General features: G+C 57.8%; 1 protein-coding gene across 7 annotated transcripts in view; it reads right to left on the bottom strand.

Annotated features, from left to right (window-relative positions):
- GLT1D1 (glycosyltransferase 1 domain containing 1) overlaps positions 1–18174 on the bottom strand; it is a 101111-nt gene that overhangs the window by 6351 nt on the left and 76586 nt on the right. For 5 of the 7 annotated variants that reach the window (XM_082699865.1, XM_082699867.1, XM_082699871.1 and 2 more), the window contains 2 exons: positions 11139–11237; positions 2504–3064 (listed from right to left, as the gene is read on the bottom strand). In XM_082699865.1, the coding sequence (XP_082555991.1) occupies positions 2903–3064; positions 11139–11237 (261 nt within the window). In that variant the 3' untranslated portion in view covers positions 2504–2902. Of the gene's footprint in view, positions 1–2503; positions 3065–11138; positions 11238–18174 lie in introns of those variants that run through there. The other 2 variants (XM_082699868.1, XM_082699869.1) reach the window with 2 other exon arrangements.

Genomic DNA, 18174 nt, shown 5'->3' with positions numbered 1-18174 from the left:
TGGGTTATTTTGTTTTTGGTTTTTAAATTTTAATTTCTCAGTGTTGCAGGATTTATTGTTTATGCGCCACACCCAGTGCTCCGTGCAGTCTGTGCCCTCCTTGATACCCACCCCCAGGACCACCCATCCCCCACCCCTTCCCCTACAAAACCCTGTTTGTTACTCAGAGTCCACAGTCTCTCATGGTTCGTCCGATTTCCCCCAACTCGCTTCTCCTCTCCATCTCCCAGTGTCCTCCGTGGTATTCCTTATGCTCCACAAGGGAGTGAGACCGTATGGTAACTGACTCTCTCTGCTTGACTGATTTCACTCAGCATCATCTCTGCCAGTCCCGTTCATGTTGCTACAAAAGTTGGGTATTCGTCCTTCCTGATGGAGGCATAATACTCCATAGTGTATATGGACCACATCTTCCTTATCCATTCGTCCGCTGAAGGGCATCTTGGTTCTTTCCACAGTTTGGCGACCGTGGCCATTGCTGCTATGAACATTGGGGTACAGATGGCCCTTCTTTTCACTGCACCTGTATCTTTGGGGCAAACACCCAGGAGTGCAATTGCAGGGTCATAGGGAAGCTCTATTTGTAATTTCTTGAGGAATCTCCACACTTTTCCAGAGTGGCTGCACCAACTTGCACTTCCGGTGTAAGAGGGCTCCCCTTCTCCACGTCCTATCCAACACCCGTTGCTTCCTGTCTTGTTAACCTTTGCTGTTCTAAGTGGTGTAAGGTGGTCTCTCAGTGTGGTTTTGATTTGAATTTCCCTGATGGCAAGCTTTATTACAAAGCTGTGATCACCAAGGCAGCATGGTGCTGGCACAAAAACAGACCCCTAGTTTTTAACTGTGTACATGGCTGCTTGGATTAAAGCCTGTGTTTCCAAGTGTCCCTTGCAGCTGGGTGTGAGACACACTATGTGACTGGAGGTAGGAACTGTCCTGAAAGAAAGGAGGTAGATAAGACTGTTCCTGCCTTCCTTCCACTCTCCTACAGCTTGGAAATCAGGTGTGATGGCAGGGCTTGGGCAGCTACTCTGTGGCATGAGGTAGAGATGGCTGTGTACTGAGGGTGGGGGAACAGGATGATAGAGGGTCTGCGTCCCTGCCCCCGGGAACACCACGAACTCCACAAGTGCTGTTCACCCCTGAACTTGGAGAGAAAAAAATGCCTTTCTCTCCTGCTTATGCCACTGTTACCTTGTGTTACTGGTCAGGTGCAACCAGGTGTAATCCTAACTGACAGCCTCTTGCTCCCTGCACCTGAGCAGAGTCAATTCCTCTTAGTGTTTCATGGTCAGAGTGTTTAAATGCCACCACCTTTGGAAATCAGTTGAGAAGTAAAGTTGCATGTCTTGTGGGAATGAGGGGTCTCCTGAAAGTGATGGACAGGTGCTGGGGAGCGACCTGAACCACAGGCAGGGTCCCTGGCGGCTTGGAACCAGGTAGCTGGCGAGGGCAAGATAGTATCCCAGGACCATGGGACAGACACTGCAGAGCAGGAGGAGAAGCTCTGGGGAGCCCTGCCCAAGTCCTGGGCCCACGTGGTCTTGCTCCATCTGTGTGTCACGGTGTGTCACGAGTTTCAGTTCTGCTGGCGTAAATCAGTCATGTTAGACATCAGGAGAATTTAATCCATCTTCCCCATTTTGGATTCACTTTTCAATACAAAGCTATCGTGCAGCCTCTTCTCTGATGTCTGTGTCCTGTGGAATTCTGGTCCCCCTTCAGAGGGACCCTTTAAGGCAGTAGCTGTCCTCGTGTCGGTCTCGGCAGCATGTCGGGTCACTGGAAGGCTTCAGGCTGGGGTGCCTGCAGCCCTGAGATCTGACTGACCGGGCAGGAACGCGCCGCAGGCACCAGGACTTCGGGTAGGGAGGTGTCTAGTGTGTCGTCCCCACACGGCGCCCCTGACATTCCAAGAGGCTAGTGGGCCAGGAAGGGGAAGTAAGGGTGGGCGTGGAGAGACGCAAGGAGAAAGGACCAGGGCAGGAGGAGGCGCACACTCTGTTCACTGGGAAAGAAGAGGAAGACGGCAACCCTCCCGGCACCGTCGAGAGCTGTGAGTCAGGGACAGGCGGGCGGCTTCAGCCCCAGAGCACCGGCTGCCACCGAGCCCCCGCGCTCTGCTCCGTGGAGCTGCGCATCCGGGCGAAGCCGCCCGCCCGGCAGGCCTGGGCAGTCCGCCCCCTCGGGACGGTGGGGCGGGGCGGGCGGCTGAGCCGCCATATAGCTGGGCCGAGGGGAAGCCGCGCCCTGATGTGTGCAGTACCCCCCCCCCCATATTCAGGGGTCATGGTGTCTCGGTTCTCTCTGGAGATTTACTCCTGGATCATTCAAACCTGCGTTCATCCAGCGAACTGAAACCGATACACAAAGTGTGCGAACGCGAGGCGCCCCGTCGGGAGAGGCTCCAGCATCAGTACCCGGGTCCAGGGCTGGGACAGGACGGGGGTGGCGGGCGGTTTGTCGCGGACGCGGCCCCCATCAGAAATGCACGGTGGCTGTGTTCGGGGCGGAGGGCGACACGCTTTATTCTGTGCACACTCGGATTTTGGCTGTTGGCTTTGCACAGTGAGTTACAGGGCGTCAGAAGGCGGGGGGGGGGGGAGGGGGCGGGTCTGTGCGGCGCTTGGCCCTGAGTCCCGTAGCGGCTGATGCCCTCTCCCTGCCTCCCCCTGCCCGGGCCTCTACTGCAGGGACCGGATGTGCTAGCCACGCCCGTGATGGTCTCTGGAAGCCCAGACAGGTTTTGGGTGAGGGTCTGTCTTGTAACTGGCACTGTTTCTTGATGGTTCCATTGAACTGGCTTGACGGGGACCGACCGGACTGGAGCCGCGGCCCGGGACTCCGTCTCTGGTTCGCACCCAGGCCTGGGCATGGACGGTGCGGCCGCGGGCGGGCGCCCTCACTCCCCGACGCCCCGCTCCAGGGTCCGGACGAGGTGCTGATAGGTGTCTCTCTCCGCCTGCCACGAGTGATACCGCCTCACGTACTCCCTTCCGTTGGCCACAATTTCTTTCTCGAGCGCGGGATCGCGAACCAGTCTCTTCGCCAGCTGAGCGAACTCCTGCAGAGGGAGGGAGAAACGGTGTCGGTAATGGGCGAGCGGGGGTTTGCAGGGGTGTCTAAGCCTCTCCCTTGGCCGCCGCCCGGCTCTGGGGATGTGGCCCCGAGGGGGCCAGAGAGCTCACGCAGACACGGGCTGAGCGAGGAACCACACAAACCCCCCACGCGCGTGCAAGCACACACGCGTCAGGATGGCCATCCGCGGGGGCGCGGAGCCGTCAGCTCTACCTCCCCGTCTCTCTCCCCTGCGTTTCCCGAAGCTGCTGTTTCTTTCTTTCACAGGGACCCTTAAATCTGCTATTTCTCCCCTCAGCGTCCCCTGGGTCCGACTCCAGCCCCCGAGCCCCGCACCTCACGCTGCTGCCCCTGTGCTGCTTGCTCCCCACCGTGCTGGGGCTCCCCGTTCCTGGGCACGGAGCGTGAAGATGCTCTGCCTCGGCGAGAAGTGCCCGGCTTCAGAGTCCGAGCTGGCTCGGGTCCGTCCGCAAGACGCAAGGGAGCTGTGGCTCTGGGCCAGCGAGTTAACGGAGCCCCACAGGGACCATCTCCTCAGGGTCGGGGGCCCCTGACAGGTCAGCCCGGCCGCTCCTCAGACTCCCGCAGGAGAAAGAGGGAGACGGGACTCGACGGCCTCAACTTGCTGGCGTCCCCCCTTCTGTCGCGTAGCTTCAGGCCGCGCGTCTGCTGACCGGCGCGATCTACAGATGTCACAGATGCCGCCACCAGCGCCGGGGCGGTCCTGAGGCCCAGCTTCTGGGGTCACAGCCCTCCGTAATCAGAATGAGGGTTATTTTGATTGTTCTGGAGTACTGAGTCTATGTTGCACGACGTCAAGAGCAGAGTTCGTGAGCCCGGAGGTCTGCATGTGACCTCACTGTCTACCTTCAGACGGGTGACCTTGGTGACATTCCTTAACTTCCTGTGCCTCTGTCTCCTCGTCTGTAACTAAGCGACAGCAGCAGCACCTGCTCCATGGTGTGTCGACAGGACAGACCGCGTCGGTGCAGAGGGCCTGGGCCTGGCCTGGCCCAGACTTTGCCTTCCCTGTCCCCAGGGCTCCTGGAAGCCCAGGCAAACGCCAGCAAGACAGCCGGGCCTGGGATTAGCATCCAGTGCGCTGCTGTGTGAAAGGAATGCCCACATACTCTCAGAATTACCGCGTCGAATGCTCTTCATAGCTAACAATATAAATAGCAATATTTATGACAGAGTGGAGTTCATATTTTTATGCCTTATGTTTCCACTCTTTAGTTCTTTTATAATAAAAGAATATACTTATTCCCACCTCCTAGCCGAACAACGGCATTCTTACAGAAGTCATTCGCCAGGCTTACACCTGGTCTGTTGCTGGACGACACCGGTCCGGTCTTGGACTTATCTGACACGCAGACAGGCTGTTAGAATGTCTAGACAGAATGTGTGGCCGTTTTCTAGCCGAGCCTGAATGACGGAGCTTCTACAGATAGGACGGGAGCAAGTGCACGGTTTCCTCTCTGCATGGAAGACCGGACAGAAACGCAGACTCACATAGAGCGAGAGCCCCTGGGGCCGGGGAGACGATGCAGCCCGGCTGGCGGGCGGGGAGCCCCGTGTCAGTGGCCGGAGGACAAGGGCGAAGCAGAGCATCGGGACAAGCAGACAAACCTGCCCCGTGAGTCGAGGACGGCCCTCGTCCAGGCTGAGCCGGCTCCTGTGCCTGCCGACGCAGCAGTGCCCTTGCAGACATGCGAGGCGACAGTCAGCCGTGCGCTTGCTGGGGCAGACCGCGTGTCCTCTGTCCCCACGGGCGGCTGCAGTCTGCTTCCCCGGCTCGTGAACCTGTGCTCGACCCACAGACCACGTCGGAGGTCACGGGTCTGACCTCCAAGCACAGGTCCGTGGCTTCTCGGCTCCACCGCTGCTCCGAGGCCTGGGCTGCCCGCGGAGGGTGAGAGCGCGGGGACGCGGACACCCGCCAGGGCCCGCCCGGCCCGTGAGGCAGGAGGACCTCCAGCAGAGCCCCCGGGAAAGGAGCGCGCATGTCCCTTCACCTGGGATTCTGAACTTCTGGCTGTAGAACTTGCCAGAAAACTGGTCAGCCGATTGCCAAATACCTGGGGGCGGGGGGTGCTTGTCAAGGGCCCCTGCGGCACCTGAACTTGGAAATCACTCGGGAGAGTGAGTTGTAAGGCATCAGAGGGGATGTCCATGGAGCCGAGTGAGGGAACCCCACGCCTGGGAGCTCAGAGGCCTGTCTTCATGCTGTTCTCAGCACCCAGAACCGAGCGCCCACCTGTGCCGCAGCCACGTGGGCGCGGACTTCACGCCACATCCTCAGTGCTCTTCAAGAGAGGCCTAAATCCTGCATACCTCCATGCGTGCCGTGCACACGGAAACGCGCCTGTGGCCTACCCGGATTGACCCCAGGACCACAGATGTGCAGGCCTGGCTCGGGCTACACATCTCTGACATTAAAAAACATTATGAGTAGGCCACCGCTGCTGAGTCCCTGAGTTCCCAGCTCCCCTGGCAGATGGGGCCTGCCTTGCCCCATGCCCAGGCCCTAACCCACACTTAGTTACCTGTCCCCTAAGTCACTGCTGCTGAAACCTTTCCCCTGAATCACTGGGACCGGCCTTCTCTTGCGGAGGCACCGCCAAGGTCCAGGGAACGAGAAGCAGGTCCGCTGGGCAGATGTGATGTTCACACTCCTGTTGGGATCCCTGTCGCCACACCGTCTCCCCCACGCCACGGGGCAGGGGGCTCTCGTGGGACGCGCACAGCCCTGCGGACCGCACCCCGGACGTGGTTCAGAGAAGCGGCCCATCCCGGCCCCCTTCTGGGAGCCCCATGGGCTTCTTCCCAGAGACCCTAAAATCGACCGCAGAAACGGAGCTTCAGGCGAGGATGCTGAGTTCAACAGCCCTAAAGCTCAAGCCGTTTTGCAAACAGCACCCAGCTCGCACCCCACCAGTACCCCGCAGACCAGGCCTCTGAGCCCGGGGAGGCCCAGGAGCAGCACCCTGGACACCTGGGCGTGCGTCCCATCCCCTGCCCGGGGCTGCTGGGGACAGGGCAGTCCACGGCTCTGACCCATGCGATGGGAACGTTAACCCTCTTGTGCTCCTGAGTCACGGACAGAGCCGCTCTGGTGAGGCGCGAGCCTGTTCCCGCGCTCCGCTCTGCTGAGCACATCGGGCGTCCGGCCCGGAGCCACCAGTGCGGTCGGGAGGGGCCTCAAATCCACAGCGGCAGCTGGCAGCCGTCGCGTGCTTCCCTTTCGGAACCCAGGCCTGGGGGCCGTGATGATGGGGCTCAGGCTCGCTCTTACTACCGGATGCCCCACGGGCGCTCCGGCCGTGCCCCTACGCAACGCACTGCAGTTTGCAAGTCAGAACCTACCAACAGTCCCGTGAGGCAAGACAGACAAAGCCACGAATAACTTCACATCAGCTCAGAGAGGACTTGGCTGCCAAGTGAGTTTTGACACCAAATTCCCAAAAAATCCAATTGCTTTTCAGGTACGTTTTGGATTTTGGAAATGCAGAAAGGGCCTGGGGCTCTGGGCTGTCCCCAGGACGCCTCCGACAGAGGAACAGGAGCAGAGAGGGGTTCGGGGACCGCACCCAGGGGCCCACGGTAAGCGGTCAGCGTCCAGGACGGGACTGCGCTCAGACCGTTCGGCCCTGGACCTGCGTCGCCCTCCTCCCGCCTCGGCAAGCGAAGACCAGAACGAGAGGGAACGCCATGAGGGGGCGCTGGCCCGGGGGAGGTTCCAGGGCGCAACAGTGACCACAGCCGGGTCAGAGAGAACGAGCAGGCCCTCAAGACAAGTGGCGGTAAATCTGCCATGGAGTCATCCTGGCTGTGCCTCGGGGACCCGGGATGGATGTGAGGCTCCCTGGCAGGTCGTCCAGGGGAGTGGGCTGTGGGAGACAGACCTGCGGGTGAAGGCCACCTCCAGCCCCTGCAAAGGCTCCTGATTCTTTGTCCTGCTGAGGCTGGGCTCGGCCACCTCGGCCCACAGACCCTTGGGGGAGCAGGGGACGATCACTGGTGGGCTGGTGGCCGCCATCCTGGTCCACACGAATGTCCACACACTGCCCTGTTCGTAGCCAGCGCAGTCTCCCTCCCTCGGACCTCAGCCACCCGCCGTGCCTTCACGTGGCCACAACTCACGGCACGGCTCTCTTGGACCCGGCTCCGGGAATGGCCCCGACGAGCAGGAGCCCCCGAATGGCGAGCAGCCCAGCTGTCGGGGTCCACGCATCGTCCCTGCTCCGAGGAGCACCTTCTGCACGCGGTGCGCAGTGCCCCCGGGGGAAGAGCGCACGGTCTCTGCACCCGTGGGAACAGGAGCGGGGATGGGCTCACCACCCGCAGACTCGGCTGAGCGCAGCAGCCGCGGACACGGGCCGCTCACCACAGACCGTGAAGCCAAGCGGCTGCGGAGTGGCGAGTCCAAGCGGGGACGGGGACGCGTCCCCCGTGCGTGTGTCCTGCAAAAATAGGAGGTTGTCTCCAAGTGGCTAATGATAAAAGTTTCTTTTTAATTTTTATGTTGTCGATTTTTCTGTAAAAACCATGTGGACAGTAAAAAATGAGAGCCCGCCGCCAGCAGACGGAGACCATGGGGCCGCGTCAGCTCTGTGCCCGCCGCGCTCCTGCGAGCCGGCCCCGCGGTTCTTGTCTGTTTCCGCCGTTTCCCTGCGCCCCCGCGCGCCGCACCCCTCCAGCTCCCCTGCGGCTTGCCAACACCCCAGCTCCCGTGCACGGGGCTCTGCCGCCGCCAGGACCCTTCCCTGTGGGGCACCTTGTCCTTCGAGGCCAGCCTGACCCTCGCAGAGCAGAACCTGAGAGCGTCCCGGGGTGGATCCTACCGCGTCCGACCGGGGGTGCTGCCCACGGTGCTGAGAGCGGGGAGAGGCTGTGCTGCCCTATCTCAGGACCACGCTGCCTGGACCACAAACCCCCGCGACCTGGACCTGCCCTCCCAGCTTCTGCCTCCAGGACCTCACTCGGTGCCCACCACGTGGCAGGGCCTCAGGGAAAGTCCTCTGACTCACCTGCCCTGTGGCGGGGTCCGACTCCCTGCCTCGCGGCACAGCGACAGACAGAAGCCGTCACTCTTGTCCTGTCACTTGAAGCCCAGACTCTTCTTTCTGGTTGGTGTGTCCTTCCACTCCCGAGACACCTGAGGACCCCTAACCTTCTCTTGTGTCTGGAGGGCAAGGCCTGGTCCCGAGCTAGGAATGTGCCTCCTTGGACATGACCTCGCTGGGAATGTCGCCGCTGCGGTGACGGTCCTGTCCCTCACTTGCTCACAGAGGGAACAGCCCGCATCTAGAGCAGACGTCTAACGGCTAGCCGCCCAGCAGGTCTCCCCTGGATGGTTGGCGAGGCCCACGACGTTTAAGCCAAGAGCCAACGGAATTGTCAACACTCACAAGTGGGTAAAATCCAGTTATAATTTGGGAGTTCCAGCTTGTCTTCAGACATGGCAAGGGCGTGACTCGGGCCTGTGGGCCCAGGGTGACTGGCGGTGGGCACTGTCGGGGCCCTTTGCTCGCCAGGGGCGTGTGGTCTGCCCTGCGGCCCGATGTGAGAGCACGAGCCTCCTGGCCTTGCGGGAGCCTGGTTCAAACCTGCTGCTTCTCTCCCCACCCCCACCCCTCACAGCCACACTTACTGCGCACACACTTCTTCCCTCACAACCTCGCTCCTGCTGGTGGGGCTCACCGAGGCCCTGATAGGACTGACCCCATCTTCCGCGTTCCAACGCCAGACGCGGAAGCCGCTGGGGCCCCTGGGGAGACGGCGCCCGCACACGCAGCTGCTGGGCCGTGCGCCTGACCCTGACGGCCAGAAGGCGCGGGTGCTCAGGACGCCGCACGTGGGCGCCAGTCTGTCCCCTGACCGCGGCCACGGTGCAGAGGCTGTCACGGGGTGTGGAGACCGGACCGCGGAGTGCCACAGGCACGGGGAGGGGAGACGGGGAGCGAGGGCTCAGGCGGGGACCGCCACAGAACCCAGGCTGTGCTCTCGGAGGAGAGATCAGGTTTCCCTCGCGGCTGCTGGTTTAATTCCACACAGACGTTCACAAAATAAACAAGCACCAGGGCTGCCCTTGACCATCACTGATGTCATTCAAGCAAAGCCCACGCGCGGTTTGTTTGCTGTTTCAAAGGGTGGGTGAGGGGGGTCTGATATGTGTGAGCGATCGGTGAGCCCCCCGGCCTGGTCGTCTCTATCACGTCCATCAGGGACAAAGCGCGCCCACCGACCGAGTCCAGATGCAGCCGCTGTCCCCCTTACCAGGTTAAATGCCACTTCTGATCCGTATTTGGGTGCGGATTGGAAATAACCCTTTCACACTCCACCGCCGGCCGGCGGTGCGCGCCGCTGAGCCCGGGCTGCGCGGACTCCCCCACGCTTGACGGCTTATTTAAAATGCGTCTCGTTTTGGAAGCAGGCTCCCGCCCTGCGCTTGGTCGGGTCTGGTGGCCGCCGTAAAGAAGACAAAACAAAGTCGCGGTGACGGCCCCGTCTAGCAGGCTTTTCAGTGTGTTAACACAGCCCGCGGCCTCCCCCGACGTGAGACCTGAAGTGTCCTTTCGTTTTTTAGAATCCTTTGTGACACCAATATTGACGTCGTAGAATCAAAACAAGTCCTTGACTTTGTGTGCCGTGGCGCCGTGTCCCGGAGCCGGGGGACATGACCCTCCTGGGGGGAGGGGACGCTCGCTGGCAAGTGTCAGAGGGAGGCCGTGCCGGAAGCACCGTGCTGTCCTCGTGCGCGGACGCCCGCCGAAGTTAGAGCTCCGGAACGCGCCGACGGGGGCTCGGGGAGAGGACAGTAAATGACCTTGCGGGGGGCGGGGAGGCACAACTGCCTGACCCACAAGCTGGCGGGTGTGGACCGCCGGAGCCCCAGAACGGGGCGGAAAGCAGCAAGCCGGGGTCTGCAGAAGCGACAGGTCACTGCCGTCAGCTCTCCCTGTCCCGACGCCGCTCGGGCCGCAGGCGCTGCCGCCGAAAGGGAAGGCGTTAGCGGCCGGGATGCCTTCGGCCGGACAGTCACCCCGTATCCCGGGCTCCTTGGCTGCTGCATCGGCCTCCCCCGGCCCGGGGCTGGGGGGCAGCACCCCAGGCCGCAGGGAAGAGAGGGGAGCAGGGTTGTGGCAAGGGGGAGGGAAAGCTGTCTCGGAGTAAGCATGTGCCAGAGGAAATCTGAAAACTGAATTTTCTAATATTTGCGTGGACTCTAATTTTTAAGTGTAAATCCCCACGCTCTTGAATATAACATGTGCTCTCGGGAAGACGCCGGCAGGAAGAACCTAAGTTCTAAAGACTCAAAGGACAAAACTCAGGCCTAAGGCATTGCCTCCTGCCGCGGACACCGGGTGTGATGGAGGCCGTGCCTCTCCCATGAGGACAGCCGGCCGGAGGTCTGACACACTCAGACAGACTCGTGTGTCCCTCTGCCTGCGCCCGGCACCGCCCCAGGGGGCAGCAGGGATCACGAGCTCTGCTTGTTCCAGAGAAAACAGCTTGGAGACCCAGGCCAGGCCACACGTCCTGGGCCCAACTGTGGGCAGACACCCACGGGCGCACCCCAGACCCCTTCGCACACTTCCCGGAGGCCCCCCTGCCCACCGTCATGCCCCGGCCGTGTCCGCTCCCGGCTGCACTGTCCCACGTGTTGTCTTCACATAAAGTGCCGGCTCGCTGCGTGCGCTGTTTTGAGGCATGACGGCGCTCAGACACACGGCCATCTTGCTGAACACCGGTAGGTGTTCTAGAAATCCACGGTCTGTCCGAATGCGCCCACCCGGAGACCAGAAATCCAAGCATCAGGGGGCCTGACGGGCTCAAGGCCGCGCCGCTTGTCAGAGGCAGGATCGGGAGCAGGAGCAGGTCCTGTGTTTGGGTCTCTGTTCTGGGATTTTCTGAACTGCCCCCGGGGCCACAGAGGACACAGGCTGCATGCAGGGCTCCCGCCAGGGAGGGGCACAGGGCACGGGCCGAAAGATGCGAACCCCGGACGGTCCGTGGGAAATGCCGACGAAAACCGTCCCGGACAAACGCTTCCTTACCTGAGGGTCTGAAAACAGCAGGCCTGTGACCTCGTGCTGCACCACCGCCGCGTTCCCGGGGATGTTCCGGGCCAGCACCGGCACTTCCAGGTCCATGGCCTGCGGACGGGAGAGAGAAGACCGGTGGGCAGCCGTGACTACGACCGTCCCCGGCGGACGAGCCCCTGGGGGAAGTAGCGTCTGTGCCCGCCAGGCCTCCAGCACCGCACCCGATCGAAACGTTCCACTGGCATAGTACGTCCTGCACTGTGAGAACTTCCTGTTGCAGGTTCTGGAAAGCTCTATTCTGCAAGACTTTGGCATAATTACCGTGGTGTCACGAAGAACCCCCCCTTGCCCGTCGCCTCCCGTGTTCGCTTGACACTTGTGCAGTGACAGTCTGGAGCGCACAACCGTAATTACCCTAATGACTCGCCCAGTGAGCCAGGCGCCCCCAGCGCAAGCCGCAGGAACGGCACGCAGAGCAGAGTACGAAGGAACGCGATTCGTCGTCCCGACTGTGCACTGAGCAGGCTTCCCACCCCCAAGGTCTGGGATCGGCTCGCGGCATCCGCGGCCCCGCACAGACGAGCATCGAGGCCTTGGAAGGTGCCCGAGAGCTCAGCGGGCAGAGTTGGCCTCATCGGCCCGGCCGGGCAGCCAGTTCTCCTCCTCTGGTTCTGGGGAGCCCCCGACACTGAGCCTCCTGGGGCTGCGTAGACCTGTGCCCACTCAGCGCCGCTCACTCAGGGGCCCTCCAGCACGTGAGAGGGACGTCCCTTTGCAACCTGGCATCCACGGCAGGATGGGTTTGGCGTCAAGAGCAAACCGATAATGTGGCTTTTACTCCACAAAAGTATGTTTCAGACGCTCTGACTGTTGTGGCATCTCTTTTCATGTCATAAACATTTGGTCACAAAGGGGTGAGGTTTGATCTTCAGAAACGTAAAGTTACCCGAGGGCAGCAGGTTTCCGCCGTCCTTTTGTAGTGTCCTGTCTAGGGTCTTCGATGGTCACGACACTCGGGAAGGAGGCACCGCGCGGCACAGGAGAGCAGTAACGGGAGCGGCCGCGTCCCAGCACCGCCGTCCCAAGGGCATCCGGCTCCGGGGTGGGCCCGGGGCTCTGACATGCCGCAGGCCCGTCCGACAGCCTGGGATTGACAGGCCTTGGTCTCAGTGAAGCTCTTGCTTCACTGTCTTTGCTCTGGGCCCCACAGTGCATGTCCCCCTTGGACCGCAGTGCTGTCCCCTGGAGTGAGGAGGAGCCCTGACCCCTGCCCAGCGTGGCCCCCCTGCCCCATGATCTGGCATCGCAGCACCCCCCACCCCATGATCCGGCATTCCTGAAAGTTCCTCCCGCCACTCTGCAGTGCAGCCCAGGAGCCGCTGAGGTAGCAAGCCTGCGGACGAGGCTCTGGATTTCTCCCTGGTTCTCGGCTGAACGTGAGAGAGTCCGCAGTCATTGTGCACAGATACCGCTGTGTGGTTTTGGCATAAGCCGACCAGCACATCCGCGACATCAGCGACAAGGTCGTATCTGATCACAGTGAGTGACGCGGAGTCCCACGGCTTGTCTCTGCACTTGTCATAGTGCGGGCCACCGGCTCATTCAACTAGCACAACACACTGTGGTTTCCTTTCTAGACGTTTGTGAAGTCACTGCCTCCTCCTCACATGGGCGCGACCTTTGAGACCATGCCGTCACCCACCACCTCCCGTCAGGTCAGAGCTCAGAGAGAGGGTGACTGACACGTCGCGCCGCTCCTGCTCCGGGCAGCCCCGCAGCATTTCCACACTCACAGGGTACGTTTATCCCGATTTGAGTCCGCGTCAGGACCCGCGAAGCATCTGTGGCCGACACGGGATCGAGAGGGGACAGATGCAGATTGACGGAACCGACGACCAAAGCCCCACAGGCCGAGCCGCCGCTGGGAGAGAACGGAGTTGAAACCCCCGTCTCGGGCAAAGAAGAATCTTGTCATCGGCCCTCGTGTCGCGTACACTCACTGGTGTATCCGCTCGACCAGCGCTCGCCGAGCCCCCATCCTACGTGGAAGGCTGCGCCCCACTAGAACTGTCCCTTCCTTGTCACTCACTGGACAGAAGTTTGTTCTCAGCCTGCAAACAGCAGGACACGGGGGCTGGGCTGACGGCAGCAGGTGGCAGACGGGGACAGTGAGTTGGTACTGCCCCGTGGGGGAACCTCGCTTGAAGCAAAAGGCCATGAGAAGGAAACAGCAAATCCAGCCAGAGGAGGAGGACAGTGTCACACAAACGCAGTCACTGTCGCGGACGGCAAGAGCAACGCGGCTGATAAACCCAGGGGCTCTTCTCTGGAAGAAAAAACATCAGTGAAGTAACGAAGCCGCCAGCGGCTCTCCTCCCAAGCAAGGAGCAAGCCAGAGCAGGCAGCGGCAGGGGGCGCGGGTCACTGGGGCACGAGGGATTCCGGAATCCCAGGCGGGTGCCTCCCGCAGTCCCGCGTGAACCGCGCGCCCGGCGGCAGCGGGCAGCGACCGGGAAGACCGCTTCTTCCCTAACCGACCGCGGCGGCGGCAGAAGAGCTGAAACCGCAATTTCGGGAGTAAACAGAAAACTTATCGCGGAAACGATGTGCAACGGAAGGACCGTCTCAGACGGTGTCACAGGCGAATTCTGCGAAGTCCTCGAACCGCTGCGTCCCCGGGCTGCAGGAGCGGTTCCAGGTCACCGAAGAAGAAAGAAACGTCCCAAGTAAGTGTCAGGAGAGGAGGCCCCCAGCCACATCAAAGCACAGGACAGACGGCCTGGGAAGAGAAGCCGCAGGCCGACCTCACGTCCCAACCTCCGTGAAAACCCTGAAGAAGACAGTAGCAAACAGAATGCAGCAGCGCACGAAGAAATCGCGGAAACGGACCACGGCAGTTCCCACACCCCGTCGAATGCACCAGAACACACTCAGAGGACCGAAGTCGTCCAGCTGGGCGACAACAGCAAGACTTAGCCATGTTCACCGCCTACAAGAGAAACACGCTGGACTCAAAGACACCAAAGTTGGAAAGTCAAAGGATGAGAAAATGTACCTGTGAACAGAAACCACAGAGCTTCCCTGGTGGCGTTAACGTGACCAAATGGCCTGGGGGACAAGACCTGTTCCTGGAGACAGAGGGGCATCTTAACGAGAAAAGGATCCACACAGCAGGAACACTTAAAAGTTATCATGTGTGCACATGCCCGAGGACAGAGCCCCGTACACCTGAACCAACAACTGACAGAACTGAGAGGAGAAACAGGCAATTTAATCATCATAATTAGATATCCTGACCCCCCCCCCCCAATAACTGATAGAGCGACAGGACAGACACCTGTCAGCCGGAAGCCCGGAGCAGCACTAACCCACTTAACCTGACATTTCCCGGACACCCCCAACGGCTGCAGAAGGAACATTCCTCCCCAGTACGTGTGGCTCCCTCTCCAGGACGTGTTCCACGCTGAACGCAAAGAAATACGAGCGCATTCAGGAAGACCGAAATCACGCAAAGTATGTTTTCTGACCACATATTTGGAAACTGGGGTATGGCTGTGGGACAAGGGGATATAAATGTGGAACAGAGCAAGGGGAAGCCTCCGGTGGCAGGACTTAAACTGGAGGTATCCTGTGAGTGTGTGTGTGTGTGTGTGTGTGTGTGAGAGAGAGAGAGAGGCGGTGGGGGAGACAGGGCACAGGGGTGAGCGTAGGTGAGGGGTATGTGACTACTCATTGTGCTGTCAGTTCTCTGGGTTTTAAACATTTGAAAATCAAAATGATAATTTTCTCAGAACACATGCTCTGAAGCTCTTCTGCCTGGGTCTGAATGCTCGCTCTTTTACGCACAGCTGACCCTCGAAGCAGGGATTCGAATTCTGAGTCCACTTAAACATGGATTTTTAAAAATTGTCTTACATTAGTCCCATACAGTACATTAGTAGTTTTTGATGTTGTGTCCAACATTCACTGTTTATGTACGACACCCAGAGCTCCATACAACACGTGCGCTCCGTGATACCCACCACCAGGCTCACCCATCACCCCCCACCCCGGTAAAACCCTCAGTTTCTCAGAGTCCACAGTCTCTCCTGGTTCATCTGATTTCCCCCATCTCGCTTCTCCTCTCCATCTCCGAGTGTCCTCCGTGTTATTCCTTCTGCTCCACAAATAAGTGAAGCCATATGATAACTGACTCTCTCTGCTTGACTTATTTCACTCAGCATAATCTCCCCCAGTCCCGTTCATGTTGATAAAAAAAGTTGGGTATTCATCCTTTCTGATGGAGGCGTAACACTCCATTGTATATATGGACCATATCTTGCTTATCCTTTCATCTGTTGAAGGGCATCTTGGTTTTTCCATAGTTTGGCGACTGTGCCCATTCCTGCTGTGAACATTGGGGTGCAGCTGCCCCTTCTTTTCACTACAACTGTGTCTTTGGGGTAAATACCCAGTAGTGCAATTGCAGGGTCATAGGGAAGTTCTATTTTTAATTTTTTGAGGAACTTCCGCACTGTTTTCCAGAGTGGCTGCACCAACTTGCATTCCCACCAACAGTGGAAGAGGGTTCCCCTTTCTCCACATCTTCTCCAACACACGTTGTTTCCTGTCTTGCTAATTTTGGCCATTCTAACTGGTGTAAGGTGGTATCTCAGTGTGGTTTTGATTTGAATCTCCCTGATGGCTAATGATGATGAACATTTTTTCATGTGTCTGATAGCCATTTGTATGTCTTCTTTGGAGAAGTGTCTGTTCATGTCTTCTGACCAGTTTTTGACATGATTATCTGTTTTTTGGGTGTTGAGTTGGTGGAGTTCTTTATAGATCTTGGAGATCAGCCCTTTGTCTGTAGTGTCATTTGTGAATATCTTCTCCCATTCTGTGGGTTGCCTCTTTGTTTTGTTAAGTGTTTCCTTTGCTATGCAGAAGCTTTTGATCTTGATGAAGTCCCAAAAGTTCATCTTCGCTTTTGTTTCTCTTGCCTTGGGAGACTTATCTGGAAAGAAATTGCTGTGGCCAATGTCGAAGAGGTTACTGCCTGTGTTCTCCTCTAGGATTCTGATGGATTCTTGCCTCACGTTGAGGTCTTTCATCCATTTTGAGTTTAACTTTCACAGAGGGTTTTTTTTTTTTTTTTTTAAATAAATACACTATAAGACTGTAAATATATTTTTCTTTAAGATTTTCTTAATAACATTTTTCTTTCTCTGGCTTCTTTATGGTAAGAATACAGTATATAATACATACAACATACAAAATATGTGTTCCCTGACCGTTTATGTTACTGGTAAGGTTTCTGGGCAGTAGGAGGCTATTAGTAGTTATGTTTTTGGGCAGTCGGAAGCTGCAAGGGATCTTCAACTGCGTGGGATTCAGGGCTTCTCACCCCCACGGTGGGCAAGGGTTTGCTGGACTAGCTGTCTGACCTTGAGCCACTGTCACAATCTCTCGCATGTTTGCCCATTTTCTCTGATGTAAAATAGGATGAGAATAAAATCTTAAGGGTTGTGGGGAGGATTAACCAATGGTACTGAAGAACTTAGACTCATTTCTGGGCACAGTCACCACACCAAATAAGATCGAGGTTGCTGATGGTTTCTCTGCCTGAATCAATAAGATTCATGGAGTTGAACTCCACTGCCTGGAGCTCTAGGTTGCATTTCAAACCTCAAAATCCCACATAAAAAACAGGTGCCCTTAGAAACTAGGAAGCTGGAAAGAAAGTAAATTTAAATTATATTAAAATTTGGAATAAAATTTTAATATAATTTAAAAAATAAATAAAAACGCAGCATACACAAGCATAAAAATAAATTTGAACACTTTTCTTGGACCATACAAATTAACTCAAAGTGAATCATCAGTCCAATGTAAGAGCTAAATCCATAAAACCCCCAAAGAAAATACAGGAGTAAATATTTGAGAGCTTGGTCAGGCAAGCTTTCTTAGCTATGACCCCGAAAACACAAGCAACAGCAACAACGATGAAAATAGATACACTGACCTTAATAAAACATCTTAGACTTTGGAACTTCAATGAAAACCATTAAGAAAATGAAAAGATGGAACCCACAGAGTGGGTTTTAAAGCATGGGTTTGTAAAGCATCTATCTGGTCAGGGACTTATACCTACAATATATAAAGAGCTCTTACAACTTAATAATGAGAAAGACAACCCAATTTAAAAAAATGGACAATCTGAGAAGATATTTCTTCAAGGAAGATATAAATAGGGCAAGAAACACCCGAAGAGGCGTCCCACACCATCTTTAGAGAATGTAAGTGAATTCCGCAGCGCGCTACGACGTCGCACACCCCAGGACGGCTGGCACCCGGAAGACAGTAGCGGCTGAGGGGGCTGTGGGGAAACTCGAGCCTCCCCGCGCCCTGCCGGTGAGCAGTGAGCCGCTGTGCTCACCCTGGAAGGTGGTGTGGTTCCTCCTCCAACAGTTAAACACAGAGCTCCCACGGACCCCGCAAGTCTGCTCCTGGAGGCGGACCCAAGAGAAATGGAACCCTGTGGCCAAACACGTGCCCACAGCTGTGCCCAGCAGCGCTACTCAGGAAGTGGACCCAGCCCAGCTGTGCACGACCCGGCACGAGATCCGTAAGTGCAGCGTGTGCGCACCACGGCATGTCTCAGATACAAAGGAATGAGGTCCAGACGCGTCCTGTAGCAAGAGAACATCAAGTTGGTGACAGAAGCAGGTCCCAGAGCCCCCACGTCCTCAGCTTCCCTGTATATGCAATGTCTGGAGGACACAGACTGGACCGACACAGACTGGTGGTTGTCATCTCGGGGTGGACTTGGCCTGGGGGGAGGGGTGGGCGTTGGGGAGAAACAGCGAGTGCCTGAGGATGTGTCCAGGAGTTCTTTCTGGGTTGATGAAAATTTCCTGAAATTGATAATGCTGACGGCTCCCAGGTTGGGGATATGCTAGAAACTCCTGAATCGCACACTTTGAACGAAACTAGTGCTGCGAGTGAGTGAACGGATGTATGCGCGTTTTGTGAGTTACATCTCAGTAAAACTGTATTTTGGAAGCAT

Source organism: Mustela nivalis (genome assembly GCF_964662115.1).
Source record: "Mustela nivalis genome assembly, chromosome: 14".
Classification (NCBI taxonomy): Eukaryota; Metazoa; Chordata; class Mammalia; order Carnivora; family Mustelidae; genus Mustela; species Mustela nivalis.
This window is presented reverse-complemented; position numbering and strand designations above follow the sequence as displayed.